Source organism: Thermobia domestica, chromosome 4 (genome assembly GCF_964235325.1).
Source record: "Thermobia domestica chromosome 4, izTheDome1.hap1.1, whole genome shotgun sequence".
NCBI lineage: Eukaryota > Metazoa > Arthropoda > Insecta > Zygentoma > Lepismatidae > Thermobia > Thermobia domestica.
In genome coordinates, this window is record NC_137457.1 from 279,159,493 (window position 1) to 279,177,583 (window position 18,091).

General features: G+C 37.4%; 1 protein-coding gene across 1 annotated transcript in view; it reads left to right on the plus strand.

Annotated features, from left to right (window-relative positions):
• The first annotated feature begins 5,166 nt into the window (after positions 1–5,166).
• The window catches only part of LOC145684089 (succinate dehydrogenase [ubiquinone] flavoprotein subunit, mitochondrial-like), a 107,729-nt gene continuing 94,804 nt past the window's right edge, over positions 5,167–18,091 (plus strand). The window contains exons 1-3 of the mRNA XM_081755974.1: positions 5,167–5,300; positions 9,659–9,745; positions 14,583–14,800. Of these exons, the coding sequence (XP_081612100.1) occupies positions 5,241–5,300; positions 9,659–9,745; positions 14,583–14,800 (365 nt within the window). The 5' untranslated portion in view covers positions 5,167–5,240. The remainder of the gene's footprint in view (positions 5,301–9,658; positions 9,746–14,582; positions 14,801–18,091) is intronic.

Consider the following 18,091-nt stretch of genomic DNA (forward strand, 5'->3'; position numbering starts at 1 on the left):
CAATCTTCTACGTAGAAAAGTAAGCCCGCCAAAAAATATTGAACATAGGCTTAGAAAATGAGAAAAGAAATTTTTGACTTATGACGTCATCACCTCCTACGTCTGGACGCAGGACGGTCTGAAACCTTATGTAATGTCTTCTACAATGTCTCTAGACTTGAAAAACAAAAAACAAACAAACAAAAAAAAAACGGACGAAAAAGCTCAAATAGAGAAATAACGCAATGTACCATGAAAAGTGCATATGGTACAAATTGTACCATAGGATCCCGAAGGGGTTAAAAGTCCATAACTCCAAAATTATGAGATCTACCGTAGTCGGGTAAAGACCACTTAGGAACTAGTATGTGCCCTATCCAAATATCCATGTTTCAGAATCGTGCTGTACTTCCGCAACGATTTTTATAGAGGTACTTCTTGAGTACTTCAAATTATATGCCCGTAGCCGAACTGCCTCTCCAAAAATTGTTGCGTGAGCACCTTAGGATTCTGAAACATGTATTTTTGGATGGTCCACATACTAGTTCCTAAGTGAAGTCTTGACCCGACTACGATAGTTTTGGAGCTATGGACCTTCAAATTTCATTTTTTTTTTTTTAAGTTTTCGGCAGCCTATAACTTCGAAAGAAAGCATTTATGCACTCAGGTTGGTCTATACTTTTTTCTTATGTTGGTGTCAGGAATCACCTCCCAAACGTTGTCGGTGTTGTTTTGAAACACCCTATATATATATATATATATATATATATATATATATATATATATATATATATATATATATATATATATATATATATATATAATATGTGTGTGTGTGTTAATTTCAATTATTATTGTCATTTATAACGATTAGAGTGCTAAAAAATATGTTGGCTAGTGTACATTTTATAATTAATTACTGCAAACGGGAAATTTAATATACAAAAAAAAAAAAAAAGAAAAAACTGTGCAGAACTACCTCAGATTATGGTATCGAGCCGCTACTGGTCTTTACATATCAGAATTAGTACTAATTCATTGTTTTTACGAACTATAACAGATTCGATTCATGATCTTTGACATTCACTTATCATATTGACCATTAATAACGTCAAGGACACAATAATATGGTCAAATTAATCGTCTTGAGTTTAGAAAAGGACATCCACTATCTAAAGCATATCCAAGAAACTGTTACCAAGAAACTGTCGGGAAAAAACGTACCGATTTTAACAGCTAATGGTGGACACACTACTGTATGGCCCACAACTGACACCGGAAGCAGAAATATCTGTAATTTTTAGAAATAGAAACAGAACTCACGTTAATTGATGGAAATGCTTCGGTCTTCTGAAATCCAAGTGATAACTTGTCTTCTACAGAAGTGATTTTCGATTCATCCTGTATATGTTTTTTTTTTTTTTTTTTAAAGACAGAACAAAACATGCTACTTTCATGCTCTACACATCATTATGGATAGAAAATGTACAGATTATCACAAAAAACGTAACATAATGAAATTAGTATCATTAGTTCTACGAGAACAACTTTAACCCTTATGGTACCAATGAGATCAGATGACCTTCAATTTCAACGTAAACTTTTCCTTTCTACCACTTTCTAACTATAAGACGGCCACCCAAAGGTAAAAGGAAATATCTACACTTTGCTTGTTTTGAGAAATACAGCAACAGCAAAATAAAATAAAAAAAAGCTGATTTTTCATAACGTGTGACGCCAAAAAGAAAACAAAGTCCTTAACAGTAACGTTAATTGTCAACAATTACCTTTTTTGCTGTTTTTCTCAAAACAAGCAAAATGTAGATATTTCCTTTTACCTTTGGGAGGCCGGAGACATCACCATTCGTAATGTACTGTACAAGGTAAGGTTAAATTATTGAAGCAAATAAATTCATTTGTCTTATTTTAATTCTTAAAAATGTATTCACTGGTGATCATTGTAATTCTCATTACACCGAACATACTTTGACAAAATTTTGTGGAAAAAATATAAACGGATATATTTTGTGCGTAAATAAACAAACGAGAGTAATGTAATAATACAATAGAATGAAAGGGAGTATTGAAAAATATATGCTAACTTAAAATGGGAAACAATAAAGGTGCTAAACGTAACTTAATTAAGATGGAACACTAGATGTTGTCGGTGCTATGCTAAACACTGCTTAAATAGTGTGGCGTTGCCAGGTAGTGTCGAGTGTTTACTGGTGCCAGATAATAAAGGAAATTATCATGGAATTCTGCTTGGATAATTACCGGAGAAATTAGTTTTCGACCCTTCCCACAATTAACAGTTAAGTTCCGCTTCTCGAACTGCAACGCTAGAATCCAGGAATTAAACGTACAAATTTGGCAACAACGCATTATGGCGTTCTGCGCAAGTTTCTTCTCAAAATCTATTTCCTTAAATGTAAAATATTATTTAAACAAAATGTGAAGCATAACACGAAAAACGGTGAAACAATATATCTATTTCGTAATAAGATTGTTACTTTAAAGTACTTTACACATTCAAATAAACATTTCATAAAATCGAGCACTTTTAGAAAGATCTAACATCAAGTGCCATCTTGTGTGCTCATTATAAAACGAATCCAATATTTTCTTTTATTTTGTTACGTTTTTCGATATAAGAAGACACAGCCATGTGAATCAGTGTCTTGTGTTGTAGCTGAAACATAACTGTATCATATAGTATAATATTTGTAATATGTAACGTTTCATTGCGCAGTACTTAAGAGAATGAGCTAAAATATGTACTGACTTTCGGGTGGTGATTCACCTTAAGAAGAAACCATAAGTTTATTGATATAGATCCAACATTCGTTGTCAAGAAGTAAATACAGATACAAAGAATAGTTTTTATATTATTATTATTATTATTATTATTATTATTATTATTATTATTATTATTATTATTATTATTATTATTATTATTATTATTATTATTATTATTATTATTCGCATAGATAATGTCTAAAAGGAAATGGCAGATTCTAAGCTGTAAGTTTTCTCTCCTCTTTATTTGAACAATAAATGAAAGACTAACACTCCGATTCAGTATTGTACAGCGATAGACAGAAAAGTCCAATTGCATATTTTCGCATCACACAATTCCTACCAGAAAGCTAATACCAAAACATAGTCGCCTTGCTCCAATGAAATTATCTTCTTTCTCAGCACCCTATAGCTATGAGTAAGGTCTTTTAGCGATCTAAAGTATTTACTTCAATGAAGTGTCACTATGTACAGTCTACCCCAAGCTCATCAGTATCTCAAATAAAGAAAATGATAACTCATCGATGCATGGGATCCGGAAAGCGTTTTCACGTTATCTAAAACTATAAAACAAATTACAGTCTCTAATTTCAGATCTGTTTTTGTCTTGTGGTGGAAGGATGAACAATTGTCAGTGTACGGTAAATGAGAAATCCGCGAAATGCTATGAGCTTTCGGCGCACAGAGACTAAATTTGGTTATGTACGGGTATTGAGTTGAGTTGATTTTGAATTTAGCATCCCTTTCAGCTGCGAGGCTATATGAGACAGGACTTACTGATTAACATAGAATCCGAACCACATGAACTCCCGTCGGGAATCGAACCCCTCTCTCCCACATCAAAGGCGCGTACGCTAACCACTTAGCCACGAAGGAGCTTAGGCACAGTTATTGTCTTCGGTCTGTGTGCTTATTACACATTATCAGCGTAAGTCATCAAAGTGGCCATTTTTCAAGTGTAAGATGGGAACATGTGAAACTATTGGTATATTATCTTATTGGACTTAGTGATTGTTATTTATTATGCTGCTTTCATCGGCAGGCGCGTGAGCACCACCTTGAATTGTAAGTGGTATCATGGATGAATCAGTGTATAGTGATCCTAATTGCAAAATTTCTCTCCTGATTTTATTCAAGCCTGTGGAAGTTATTCGAAACTTTACCTGGGCCGCGGTGGTAGAATGTTCACCTCTGATGCATGGAGTCCCTGATTCGATCCCAGCTTGCATCAAGTGAACTTTGTGGTGGAGAAATATCGTGTGCGTGGGTTTTCTCGAGATACTCCCGTTTCCTCCCACTTTCTTCATTCCACCATTTCATTCATTTCTCATAATCACCGTCTCCTTTAGCCTAAGCAGCATAACCGCGGGACGTAAAACTCAAAGATTTCATTTCATTTTTTCGATTTTTTGCCAATTTCTTGTAGTTCTGTTGCACCTATATCTAAAAGAGACAAATTTTATAGTCAACTATTTCACGCACATTTATCTGTACAATTCTAGATCTGTCGTTTTGTGAATCTTAATTATAATCATTATTTTAATTTCTTTTTTTTAAAAAAAGAAAAAGAAAATACCACTGAAAAAACTATCTTAAACAACTTCCCTCCATTAACTGATACTCCTAACAGAATAGCATCATTATCCATAGTGACTAATATTATTATGGCCCGAGAGTAACAAATATCAGAAAGGAATTTGGACATGCAGTTGCCGAGAAAATGCTGTGATTTCCATTCCCCACTAAACCCCATTATTCCCGTCTCTCCTAAAGCTGTTCTCGTCACAAATTCGACGACACTCATAAATTTTTGTTGGAAGTAACCAATACTACAAGACGCTTCGTCCATGTATTATTGAACTGGTGTTATTCTACACCCGAAGAAAAATCGCATAAATACTGTAATTCTTAAGTACTAACACCTATATTCTCAGAAAAAGAGTAATAAAACTAGATTGTTTTTATTAGAAAGAAAGAGTACAGATGATGTGTAAGATCAAAATCTTTAGGCTACATCAATACTTTCTCTGCAAACAAGTATAGGTATAATTAAAGAAAGTATATAAATGTATGTCGAATTATGAAGCTTTTTAGGGGGTCCGAACCTCGCTTGTGTGCGTCCGTGGCTTAGTCCTTAACTGAATTGTGTTTCTGAGATGAGTTTCCCACCAGACTTCAATGCGGACATTTTATTCGCACAAACCCATTAAGTAAAGTTTGCTAAGATAAGTAACATTAAACATAACGAATGAAATAACCATCAGTTGTCAATTTACTTCTAAAGTTGTTTTTAAAAAAAATCTGCTTACATCGTAGTTACAGAAGTGCGTTGGGCGAACAATGATTCTATAAATCGGGCAATAGTCTATCGAAACTTTTGGAAGAAAGTGAGGACGTTTTTGAAAACATACACAGCAATATATAACAAATTTCCTTGTTATTGTAAGAAAATATATCAGAAAATGGGATATCTGTTCATGATATCACGTATTATGGCGAGAAGCATGTACAATATGCGATTGGTAAGTATTATGTGTAGATAGTAGAATTATGTATATTTATGAATGCATAATCGAAACACATTTTTGGGTACAATCGCAACATATTTTCGAAGGACAGTTGGCTTTTGTATAGACCGCTCCCCCAGTTCTTTGTCACCGGAACTGGAAGAGTCACTACTACTACTACTACTACTACTACTACTACTACTGCTACTACTATTACTATTACTACTACTACTACTACTACTGCTACTACTAGTACTACTACTACTACTACTTATATCGAGAACAGAACCCAACCAACCCCTTCGGGGCTTCTAACCCATTCCTACTACTAGTACTACTAGTATTGCTACTAACTACCACCACTACTACTTCTACTACTACTACTACTACTACCACTACTACCGCTACTACTACTACCACCGCTACTACTACTTATACTAAAGCCTGCTTACCACAAGATTTACATCTTAAATCTTTATAACATGTGATTCCGATTCATTATGAACTAATATGAACCGTTAGAATCACTATGATTCGTTAAAAATCACTGGGGGGAGCGGGCTATACTCAATCCGGACAATTTCCTATTGTTTAGATGTTTTCACAATTTTTTCAGGTTCTGGTTAAGAATAGTCCATCATAAAAATCCTTTACTGTGGGCAAGGCGGTGATATCTTACCACTCTTACTCTTATTCAAATTTTGTCACTGGTTCCTTGCTGTTCCTAATTCACATGTACTTTTTATATTTTCTTACTGGAAGTCGTTGCAGTTCGACTCATATAGTATTGCCGAGCGAGTGTGAGCGAGTAAAGGCGGGTTAGAGATTCGCAGGGCACGTTGTTTTCTGTCTTTCGTTCTTGGGAGCTGTAACTGTAACTTCTTGGGAACTGTAACTGTAACTGCTGGAAACGGTTCAGATGAATCGGATCCTGTCACTGCCTTGCCCAAAGTAAAGACTTGCCAAAGGTACTTTTGCGGTTAAAATGAGTAAGTGCACATGAAAGAATATTGTCCAGGATAATAATTTCCACTGTGGGTACATTTCTGTACAAGGTAGGAAACCAGTATTACACGTTTACAAGTGTAGTCTTACTAGTAGCAAACCTTTACAAGGGCTGTATGGCAGGATTGGAGTTAATTGCTGTGTAGATGGCAGCCTTGAAATACAAAATTTACACAGAATTGAACAGAATTATAGGAAAAGTCAGTATGAGAACAACAAAGAAGATAATAAAGTTAATCAATGTTGGATGATTTATTAGGCAGAGAAACGAAGTTAAAGTCTGGATCATATGAGTTCGCGAGTTGATGTGATATTAGATTAAGTGTTTTTTAGACTCTCCTTAATTTAAACAAATTACGCATAAAGGCGATTTAACATATTTTGGAGGAGTAATTTTCGCTTACGGTATGAGAAAGAACATACCTAGAATATACTAGATAAGTTCCCCAGGTACATGTCAGGCATGTGCCTAGAGTCGGACATAGTTTGTCACTATCACTCAGGGAGCGAATTACCGGGAGGATGAGGGGGATTTTCTCCCTGATTCACATTTTGTTCCCCTCAAAGAAATAACAAGTATCCCCATCGGAGACTATCGCTTCCCCCCAAAAAAAACTATGTTTGGTATAACTCCAAATTTAACTGATTTTTGTCATGTCTTGTAGGTTTAAATCTACTAGTTGTGTTTCGAAATAAGGGATATAAACTACTCAGTTTTAGTCATTTCTAATTTCCCCACTATTTCACCGTTGTTTAGTTGAACTATATTATTACGACTACAGTTGTTACTTGCAACCGTATCCTCGTACCGTTCAGTTCTTTGTCGTTCGTGAATTTGAATGTACTAATTGCGCATAACAAAGTCACATTGGATTTATAAATGCTGTTAGCGGTTGGCTAACAAGAAGTAAACAAATAGGGCCTTATGCACAGTTATTTTGATGTTGATTAGCGTCACACTAAAGGCCTGACTACTGCAGGAAACATATGGTAGTCGAACTCTTTAGTATGGGACTAATCACGGTCAAAACGACTCTGCATAAGGCACGTAGCTTCTTCCACCACACTTGACGAAGGTCAGACATGTCATATTAATCCTCTACATTTGTATAGATTATCATATTGTTTTAATTTTTATTATATTTCATTTTCCAGTGTATTATGTGTTAACGCATGGTCCTCACTCCCTAGTGGTTTGGGTAAACGCAATTCAAGAGTTGCATTTAATTTGTGGTAATTGGCAGTAATTATAATGGTTATCAGCAATTTTTACGTTGCGTTTACACAAATTTTAGGGACACCGATATGGAATGTGACAGTATATTTCAATCATACCTCAGGCAATTCAGTGTGATATTTCTTTGCTTTTTTTTTTTTGGTGTGTGTGTGTATGTGTGTTTAAAGAATTCAGTGAATAGCTATTTCTAGAAAAGAGTTCTTCGTCAAGTGAAGAAGGGCTATGATTAACTAGCAGGTAAATAAGGGCTATGATTAATTCTAGGCCTACTACAGCATCACGCTCCACACTGGAAGTGGATGGCACATTTGACGTTGTGGGAGAGGGTAGCCCTGAACTTGACAAGTTGGTGAAAGTGGAATTAACATAAACGTTAAGGAGGAGGGTAGGCCTGGACTTGACAAGTTGGAACTAGAACTACTGGAATTAGAGCGACACTCTTCCCGAAGCATGTTCTGGAATTACATTGGTATTGAAAGGGAATATTGCACAGGCACGGAATCCAGCCGTTCCGTTTCTTACTGTCGCTGCTTTTGACCATGCTTGATTACTTACTTCTCTAAATTGCAAGCGTGTGGGTTTGTGATCAGAGTTTGCTTTGATTCAATGTGAACATGCTGCATAAAAGTGTATTTTGAGAAGTTAAGAAAATGCACGATCCAATGGTTGCAGATAATGGGTTGAGTGTCTTGGGAGACATACACTTATGTCATTGGCTGCAGCATAATCAAACATTTCAGTATTACTGGAATGGCTAGTGTGGTGTCTGTGTGATGAAACGCCCACGGGCCATTCACCCCGACACCAAGTAAGCAGATCACCTCGATGTCAAACACGATAGTTTCAGTTCATTAAACTCCCAACACTGCATGGCATGGCGGCAGACCATTATTGTATCAGAACAGCAGAACCCTACTTTGAGCCTCGCACATGCATTGGATTTCCCAATGCACCAATATAATCATTCTTTCTCCATAAATCAGAAACGTTCAAAAAACATTGCAAGTAAAAATTATCTATTTACCACATTTAAATTAGCCTATACGCCGTCAATTGTTTCACACAATGTAGTTTGGTGTCACCTTGGTCTTCCATAGAATTGGTCCTTCACACAATCGTATCACTGTTGCCACTTCATATCCCCTTCCTTGTTTTTTGGGGGAGTGCGCATTTTCCTGAGCACTTCACCCCCGCTTACTCAACATAAAAAATATTGTATTGCGTTGTCATTAATGAAACAAAAAAAGGCGCATAACATCTGACCTTTAGAGAAGGTGTTCAAAATGTCCACTCCAGGCAAACCCGAACACATCGTTTTACGTTGACGGCAATATCATAATAATGTCAAATCTATCAAATATAATGTTTCGTGGTTATAGTGCGTCCAGTAAGAGAACGTCTCTGACAGCTCACAGTGACATTGCCACTACTCGCGTGTCAAGGTTTTTTTCGGTGCAATTGTAGTGGCAATTTAATTACTGGTATAAGACAGAGTGATCGTGGTTGGTAACACTGGTATCAAAGTAGGGGCTGCAGTGTCCCACCGCATCTGGTATGAAACGTCAGAGACCATCTCTTGTTGGCCGTGCTATAATGTTTGCAATTCCAGGTGTTCTGCTTCAACATTTTCAGAGTTATTGGGTTGTTCCTGTACACAACTCCCTTCAGGTAGCTCCATAGAAAAAAGTCAGATGTAGTTAAGTCCGGATACCTCGGAGTCCATAACCCCTTTGAAAAATCCTACTGTTAATAAAAATCAATTAGGGTCACCTGTCATGTGTTGGATAACATGTTGCCTCATCCTGCCGATAATATCCCTGCGTATATTATATTGTCAAACCTTTCAACAAATTCCATGGAAATCATCACACCACATGAATGCATAAGGTGCACCGATGGATATCTACTGCTTTCTTGAGGCGTTGCCTATATTACCCGGGATGACTTTAAACCAGTAAATATAGTCCTATAAATCTCCAACCCTTGTTGATCATTTGGCACAAAGGGCATAAAAATGTAATGCCAGTTAGAAATTCTATAAAGAAATAAAGTCCCCTTAAAAATGTATAGCCGTATGTGATTGGTAAATATCAGAAAATAAACACTGTTTATTAGTTATTTTATATTTCAGCTCATGTCTCTAAAGAAGCATTTGTGTTTCATACAGAAGGCTCGTTACACATTTGAACACGCCGGAAGAGGATCGACAGTCACTCAGGTAAGTTTATTTATTGTTGTTACTTTTTAAGTTTACCAAAACTCTTTTACATATTTACTCTGACCGTCTGTCCATCCGTTCGGGAGACTAAATATCTCAAGAACTTTTTGGTGAATCATCATCATTTTTTCCCAGGATGTTAGGATTCGAATTCGATGATGGAACTGGTATCAAAACCGGAAGTGGAAGAAACAACCATTTTCGATTTTAACGTTAATCACTATAGAGCAAAATGTAATATACCTACATAGCAAGAAGCTGTTTCCTGCATTTGATTGAGCGCCCCAATCAGACATTTAATCTTAATCCCTAATTCTATACTGGGACCGCAACTGATAGAAATTCACTATAATTTACGGTTTCAATAATATTTGTAAAATTCTCTCAGTTTATGTAAGGTAGAGCAATTATCGTACACGGGAATCACCTTTTATTATGAAAGATCTTCTTAAATACAGAAATATATTACAATAAGTAGTTCATCTAGTAATTTTAGGTAAGAAAGTGGAAGGAACCCAATGACCAAGCGTCATAGGGCTTTGTAGGTGAGGTTTCTCTCTTTGACCGGGCGTTATGAGAGGGGATATTGCATTTTTTGATACCACATCATCAGAGATGTGATTGAAAGAATAATAAAAATTATTATGACTAATTGAAAAAATGTTATGTTAATTAAAATACGCGGTTAGAAAGTTGATGCACCCTGTTTCGTTAACCGAGCATTCGTTTTTTTTTTTTTTTTTTTTTTTGTTACATCCTAACTAGGTTTCCGGTTACAGGCTATGATTGGTAGTGGTAACTACGTGATCGGTTAGCGTACCCCTGTGAGTTATTACACTGTAACCTAGCAATATTAACCTGTAACACAAGGTTGCGATCACCTTCTCTCGTTACCCTTTTTTGCTTGGTTGCTGGAACACACGACTTTGTAGTTCATATATTGACAAACTAACTTAGTTACTGTCCACCTTTTTCCTGTTTACTAGTAACCTTTCTTTTTTTTTTGTGTGTGTGTGTGTATTGACTATAAAGGTAACGTAGAAAGTTCTGTCGCTTTTTAGCCACTACCTTCAAACATCGATATGCCACCTAAGACGTACCTGGAAAACCAAAAATAGTCCCCATCAGCATCGATAACATTCAGCCGACTTTCTGGAAGGTCATGGATTCCATCGCGATAGAACTTGGTGGGCTGTGAAGCGAAGAAGTTATCAAGTGCATTTGCACATCTACTAGGGTTTTCTACTGGCGTCCTCTAAGGTGATTGTCCAAGGAATGGAACAGGTGATAATTGGACAGTGCAATGTTCAGGGAATATGGCGGATGCAATAGTGTTTCCCATCCAAGGCTTATAATGGGTCCCGGGTCATCCTAGCCACGCGGGGCTTAACGTTCTCCTGTGACAGGAGGACCCCTTTGCGATTCCGAAGCGCTGGCTCCAGTTTTGAGTTTTTCTTAAACACGGCTAAACTGCTGACAGTGCACAGTTACATTGATGCTCTGACCAGCTGGTAGCAGTTCCCGATGCACGATGCTGCGAGCAGTCCACCAAACACACAGCAGGAACTTCTTCTGGTGCAATGCTGGTTTCAGCTAGTTTGTAACCGGTTCATGGGATGCTAACCAATGATGATGGCGCCTGCTGCTTCGTAAAGGACCCCTTTCTCATCATATGTCAACACCCTGTTCAGAAATGGTTCCTCCCTCAGATGAGACAGCTAAGAAACACAGGTGTCTGCTTTGCCTTCATGGTTGGGCAGGAGCGACTTTTCTTTGAAACTCGACTCGACTCGAAACAGACATCTTTGAGCTCGACTCGAGAACTCGGTTCGAAAAATTTCCTCCAACTCCTCCTCGACCTCAATTCGAGCCGAGTCGAGCCAAATCGAGCTGTAGTTCCACCTGTGTGTAGTTTCAAGTACTCTTTTTAAGTATCCTACGTAGTCAATATAATTATCAATGATACTACTACTACTACTACTACTACTACTACTACTATTACAACTACTACAAATTATTATTATTACAACACCGTATATAACCATCAAAGATAGGCAATTTTTATCTGAATACTAAAAGCTAGTTAACTGCCGATCTCGGTTGTCTAGAAGTCTTCGGGAGGCAAGGACATCATTTTCGCGAGATTCTGGGTTTAAGTTCCGGACAGTATTCGGTCTCGAGCCAAAATTTGTTAAAAACTATAGGCTGCCGGCCAAACGTGTTCAAAACTGAGCCGATGGACTCGTTTTAACGGAGCCGGCTCGAGCTGTTCGGTCAATTGAACCGAGCCAAGCCGGTTGTTATCACTGCCCGGGTTAAGCTTCTGCTTAGGCTCAAAAATTTGGCCGTGCAGGTCTCAGCCTTGATGGTAAGAACTACAGTATATACTTATATTGGTGCTCACGACATTTGAGGCTGTCATTATAAAAGTTTATTGTCGTCTCATTATCAAGACGATAAAGATGCGAGCAATGTTTCGTCTCGTGAGCAACACTAAAAGTATTCCACATTACAGTTTACATCTCTCATGGTTTTGCTTTCTAGTTTAATCAAGCCGTGATTTCCAAACGAGATAAAACGAGCTGAGCCATTTATCAAACTCGACTTGACTCGAAATTCGACCTCAAAACAGTGACTCGGCTCGGAACTCGACTCGAGAAAATTACCTTTAGCTCGACTCGTGCCCATCTATAGTTGCCTTCTGGCCCGGAGTCAAATCATGTGGAATCCATCAACCCAACTTGTAGAGCTTCCGAACTTGATATAGGTGCTGCCGAATGGTTTCTCCACTTACACTGAATTGTAGTTCCTCACATGTCTGGCCACTGTTCGCCTCAATTACTGCCTGAAGATCATTTTATACATTGTTGGGCTTCCGACACGTGATGCGTCTTCGAGTGTTTCGTCACCGTCCTTAAACTTGCTAAACCACCGCTGCACCATCCGCGTGGTCACGACACCCTCACGAAAGGCCTGGCATATCTTGCGCCCCACTGCAGCGGTGTTTGACCCCAGTTTGAACTCGTACAGCATACACGCCCTTATGACGCTCTGTGAAGGTCCCATGTTCACTCTGTCTTTACGCAAGTTTACAGTGTAACTGAACTGCCACAACCAGGTAGTATGTTGGATATACCGACACCAACAACTGACCTTCGCCTTATCTCCATTCGCATTCAACTTACGGTGTGAGGGCCAATTAAACAGACCTCCATAGAAAGCGATAGAACTTTCTTCGTTACTTTTATGTGTTCTAAAAGTTCTTGTAGGACATCGAAATTCAAATCACTTTCAGTTCTACTTTTATTGGTTCACAGTAACTTCTCTTTCTGACATCATTATATCACGATATATGGAAACATCGGCATGATCGAGATTGTGTTGACAGACGATAGTTAAGATGCTAAAACTAGTATATTATACTTAAACATAACGTTGGGGTGCCGGTAGGGTCGTATTTACGCATTGGCCATGACTCAGAACGGCAAGTTTCGGCTGGCAGCAAATTTTCTTGGGCCAGATCTTTTTAATATTCTAGTTCAGGAAATATCAGGATTTTTAAATGCAAGCACGTATGTATATAACACGGTATTTTAATATTTGTAAATATCGAAGTAACAAAAACGTATAATTAATATTTTGGTTATGAATTTATAATTATTATTTCTTTTTTCTTTTTTTCATTGTTGGCACCGTGACCGTGCGAGTAATTTCAAAACCTTTTCGTTGTTCATTACCTTCCAGAATTGTCCTCAGGTTTCAAAGTTTGTCAAAGGAAAATTACGATTGTTTGATTGTAGTGACTAACTTGTACTATCCTTCAGCTTGGCTGATTTCACCATCACCTTGGTGTCATGATCAGACACTGTCCCAAACTTTATACTCTATTCATTGATTGGGTGGCGATATTTTTATGATGGCCTGGAACGGCAAATTTTTTTTAAAAAAATGAAATGATCTTTCAGTTTTACGTCCCACGGTTATGCCGGTTAGGCTAAAAAAGACGGTGATGATGAGTAATGAATGAAATGGTGGAATGAAGAAAATAGGAGGAAACGGAAGAACGCCGAAGAAACCCACGCACATGGAGTTTGTCCACCACAAAATTCACTTGGCGTGGGCTGGGATCGAACCCGGGACCCCAAGCACCAGAGATGAACGCTCTACCACTGAGCCACCGCTGCTCCAACGGCAAAAATGTTAGTGAAATACTGCCCTGAATGTGGGTTAGATAGGAGGTAGAAACAAAACTTGTATTTTCTTTTTGAATTCTAAGTTATACAGTTAGGTTGGATTAAAAGTTTGTGACATTAATTCCAATTTTTTTTTTTCGACTAGCCTATAAAATCACTTTGAAAGTGTCCAGACTATCATTTCTTTTACTTATTTGAAAAATTGAAGAAACTTTTATACAAGGAAAAATAACGTACCATATAATGTAAAGCAGGCAGAAAAACGTAAAATTTAGCGTGGAAACGTAAGGTTTGAGGACTATGCAATCTAAGGTATTAGCCGTCACTGATAGTCTCTCCTGTTTAGGAATAGCAAAAACCTTTTTTTTTTTTAAAAAAAAAAAAAAACTTCAAACCAGGAAACCGACCGACATTTCCGTTTCGTCAAAAACCGCTTCGGCTTCTCACCAAAAACGTTTTTTTTATATATAGAAAACCGAACAGGTTTTGAAAAACCGGTTTTTGAAAGTTTCCGAAAACCGGTTTCGGTTTTCTTTATTTAAAAAAAAAAAACAATTTTGTGCCCATTACTAACACTGCTATGAACTGTTTTGCTGTAAGTAGGAGTGGGATTGGAATCACGTACACATTGACTATTTTTACAGCCTTTTCGGGGCTATCCACTTGTTGATCATAAGTATGACGCTGTTGTAGTGGGAGCTGGAGGAGCAGGCCTTCGAGCAGCCTTTGGACTCGTAAAAGAAGGATTCAAGACAGCTGTAGTGACAAAACTCTTTCCAACTCGTTCTCATACAATCGCTGCCCAAGGAGGCATAAATGCTGCATTGGCTAACATGGAAGAAGACCACTGGACATACCACATGTAAGTAATTAATAAACTTTGCAGGGAGAATATAAGTATATAAAATTTGTTTTGTCCTGATATATACTGTGTTTTGTGTAATTGTGTACACAAATTCTAAAGGAACAACCTTAAGAGTCTTCATCCCGGCGAAATTAAAATACCGCTAATTTCACAGTAATTATCTGATATCTTCAAATAGATAAAAGATAATTGAAATATGGAACAAGAGCGCCCTAGACAATATTATTTTGCATGAGGTACCGTTACCACAAGTCACCTAGTAGCTTTCCGTTTTCAGCCGTTTAGAAACGCGAAAATACATGACGATTTTCAAAATTGCTCGAAATCGAAAGCAGATAAGTGAGTCGTGATAACGGTTTCTCATGTAAAATAATATTGTCTAGGGCGCTCTTGTTCCACATTTCGATTATCTTTTATCTATTTGAAGATATCACATAATTACTGTAAAATTAGCGGTATTTTAATTTCACTGGGATGAAGACTCTTAAGTTTTACTTTAAACATTAAGGATACATGAATAACATTACTTTCCAACGACGATAGGAGAGAACAAAGTATGACAATCGTGAAAAAAAAAAAATCAAATTTGAGGTTTCAATACACTTATGTGTTTTATAACCTCAGTATACTGAAAAAAAAAATATTTTTCAGTGTCTGTTTACTCATTCGCTTCGATGCATATAATGTATGTCCCAAAATTCATTCAAGAAGGAATTTTGATAGTAAACACAGAATTATATTAAAAATAGTATTTTTTTTCATAAAGTATACAGTATAGGGTTATGTATGGAATAGCATGTCAGGTAAAAGGCCTCCATGGCTTAGCTGGCACATACGCACTCTTTTATTGAAATCTTCGATGGTATATATGGAATAATATATCGGGTAAATGGCCTTCGCATCTTTGCTGGCACATACACATTCTTTTGTTGAAATTTTTTCATGGCCAATATGCATAAATGTGGCTGAATTTCGTTGATTCACTACCCAATTTCCTCCTTCAAGCCGTGGGCTTTCTGGCATAGCCCTTAGACTTCAAAAAAGCCCGAAGGAAAAACTCCAAAGAAAAAAAAAACATAGTTGGCAAACCTTCATTCTTTTTAAAATACTGCTCAACAATTAAAACGCGTTGTTCTTTCGTGTAGCGCTTCAATTAATAAACCTTGATCCGTCAGCTGTTGCGCTTTTTTTTTTTTTCGTTGGCAACACCTTATTGCACAAATGGCGCAAAATTCAAACCTTTGCATTTGCCTGAGTCCATACCATTTAACGTTTGCTGTCCAAGTTCAGTATAAGAATTCTCCATGCCGAAGGTGTCCAAATTCAGATATTTGGCCCTGTCTCAGGAGTTCAAGCAGAATTTCATCGAGACTGATGGGAGTATTATTCGATGCAATGATTTGATTCAGGAATCACATTGGATGAAAAACATCAACGACATCGTATCCTGCAACACATTTCTAGTACAAAGCATCAAAAGAATAAGTCTCTTCAAACTAACAAATTCCGACAGCCGCTATTAAGAAACGCCTTCGAGCAGTGTTCTTCAAAGGTCCAAAATCTAAAGGAATTTAGCATTGATTTGTGTGCAGCTTTAACTCAAGCAGGAATTCCACTCAATAAGATGAACCATCCGGCCTTGAAAGGATTTCTTGAAAAGTAGTTCCCGATGAGAGTACTTTAAGAAAAAACTATCTTGAACCTGTTTATCAAAAAACCATACGAAGAATCAAGGAGAAAGTGTCGGATTTCGATGCTGGATCAAACTACAGATTCAATGGATCGATATATTTTGAGCATTCTGGTTTTTTCCCCTCGCAGGTGAAAAAGTTAAGCCCATGTTGTTCAAGATGTATGAGTTGCAGAAAGCCAATGCCAGTACAGTCATACAGTCATTCATGGACTTTTGTCGAAAGCTCTGGCCCAATGGTACCCAGTTCGAGAAAGTTGTCCTGATCATTACGGACCATACTCCGTATATGCTTTCAGCAGTTAACCAGTTGAAGACGTTGTTTCCCAAGTTAAAGCATGTAACCTGTTTGGTCCATGCCCTTCATAGGATTTGTGAATCTATTAGGAATGAATACGACATAGTGAGTCAGTTCATGCCTGAAGAAAATTCTCCTGAAAGCCCCGAGTCGCACCGTTGTCTACAGAGAAATCACAGACCTACCCCTCCCAAAATTCCCGCTCATTACTCGCTGGGGAACATGGATTGAGTGTGGTGTTTTGGTATGTGAGAATTTTGACAAGATCAAGGAGTTTGTGATTTCTTTGGATCCAACTGACGCAGATGCTATCTCCAAGACACAACAACTTCTGCTACCGGAGAAGATACAAGATTTACAGACAGAACTATTTAGTGTCCATGCTTACAAGTATATTCCAGTAACCATTAAACGTTCGGAAGAAGAAGGTCTCGAGAAGGAAAAACAGTGGAAAATATTTACAAACAGTTAGATGGTTTTGCCAGAGACAAGCTTGAAGCTAGTCTTCACAAGAATCCGGATGTTGTGGAGTTTGCTACATCTACAGAATTACCATTCCGAGTGAACACGAAGTTTGCCCCCCTTGTGTCTGTGGATGTGGAAAGAAGTTTTAGCATCTATAAAGACGTCGTATCTCCCGATAGGAACAAACTTACCCTTAAGAACATAGAGATGCATGATGTACAACAGCTTCATGTTCTTTTCTTCCTCTGATCAGTAATTAACAATGGTGTGGAAAAGCATGTGAATTTATTTCAATTATCTTAAGTAGGAGAAAGAGAACTGTTTGTCGTTCATTTTTAGGGCATCTTGCGTTTATTAATTGTGATGAAGCAATATTATGGATAGAGTTAAAATGTAAAGATATTTTTAATTTACACTATTGCTTTACAAATACGAACATGTTTTTACTTTTTTAAACTTTCAATTCTTAATAAATAATGAGTTATGGACTATAAAGAGAAAGAGTACCTTTTTGTCCCTTTTTAGTCTTATTTTTAGCACCTTTTTCCTCCCTTTTTGCCATGAAAATTGCACCTAAAAATCTTAACCCTGGTGATAAGGTTAACCCTTTCCGGATCCTGGCTTTTTGGGCTATTTTTTAGACTTTCAGTCAAGCAGCTACTGTATCGACACTATTTATCTTAGGATCATGGTTCATACCTCATTCTCTTCAGAATAGAGCTGGCTTTCAAATGGTACCACTTGCATCCTCATACCATATACCAGAAGCGGGAAAAAATGTAAAAGTGAAAGTTTCGGAGGGAATTTTTTTTTCGAACTTTGGCCCTCCCTGGAT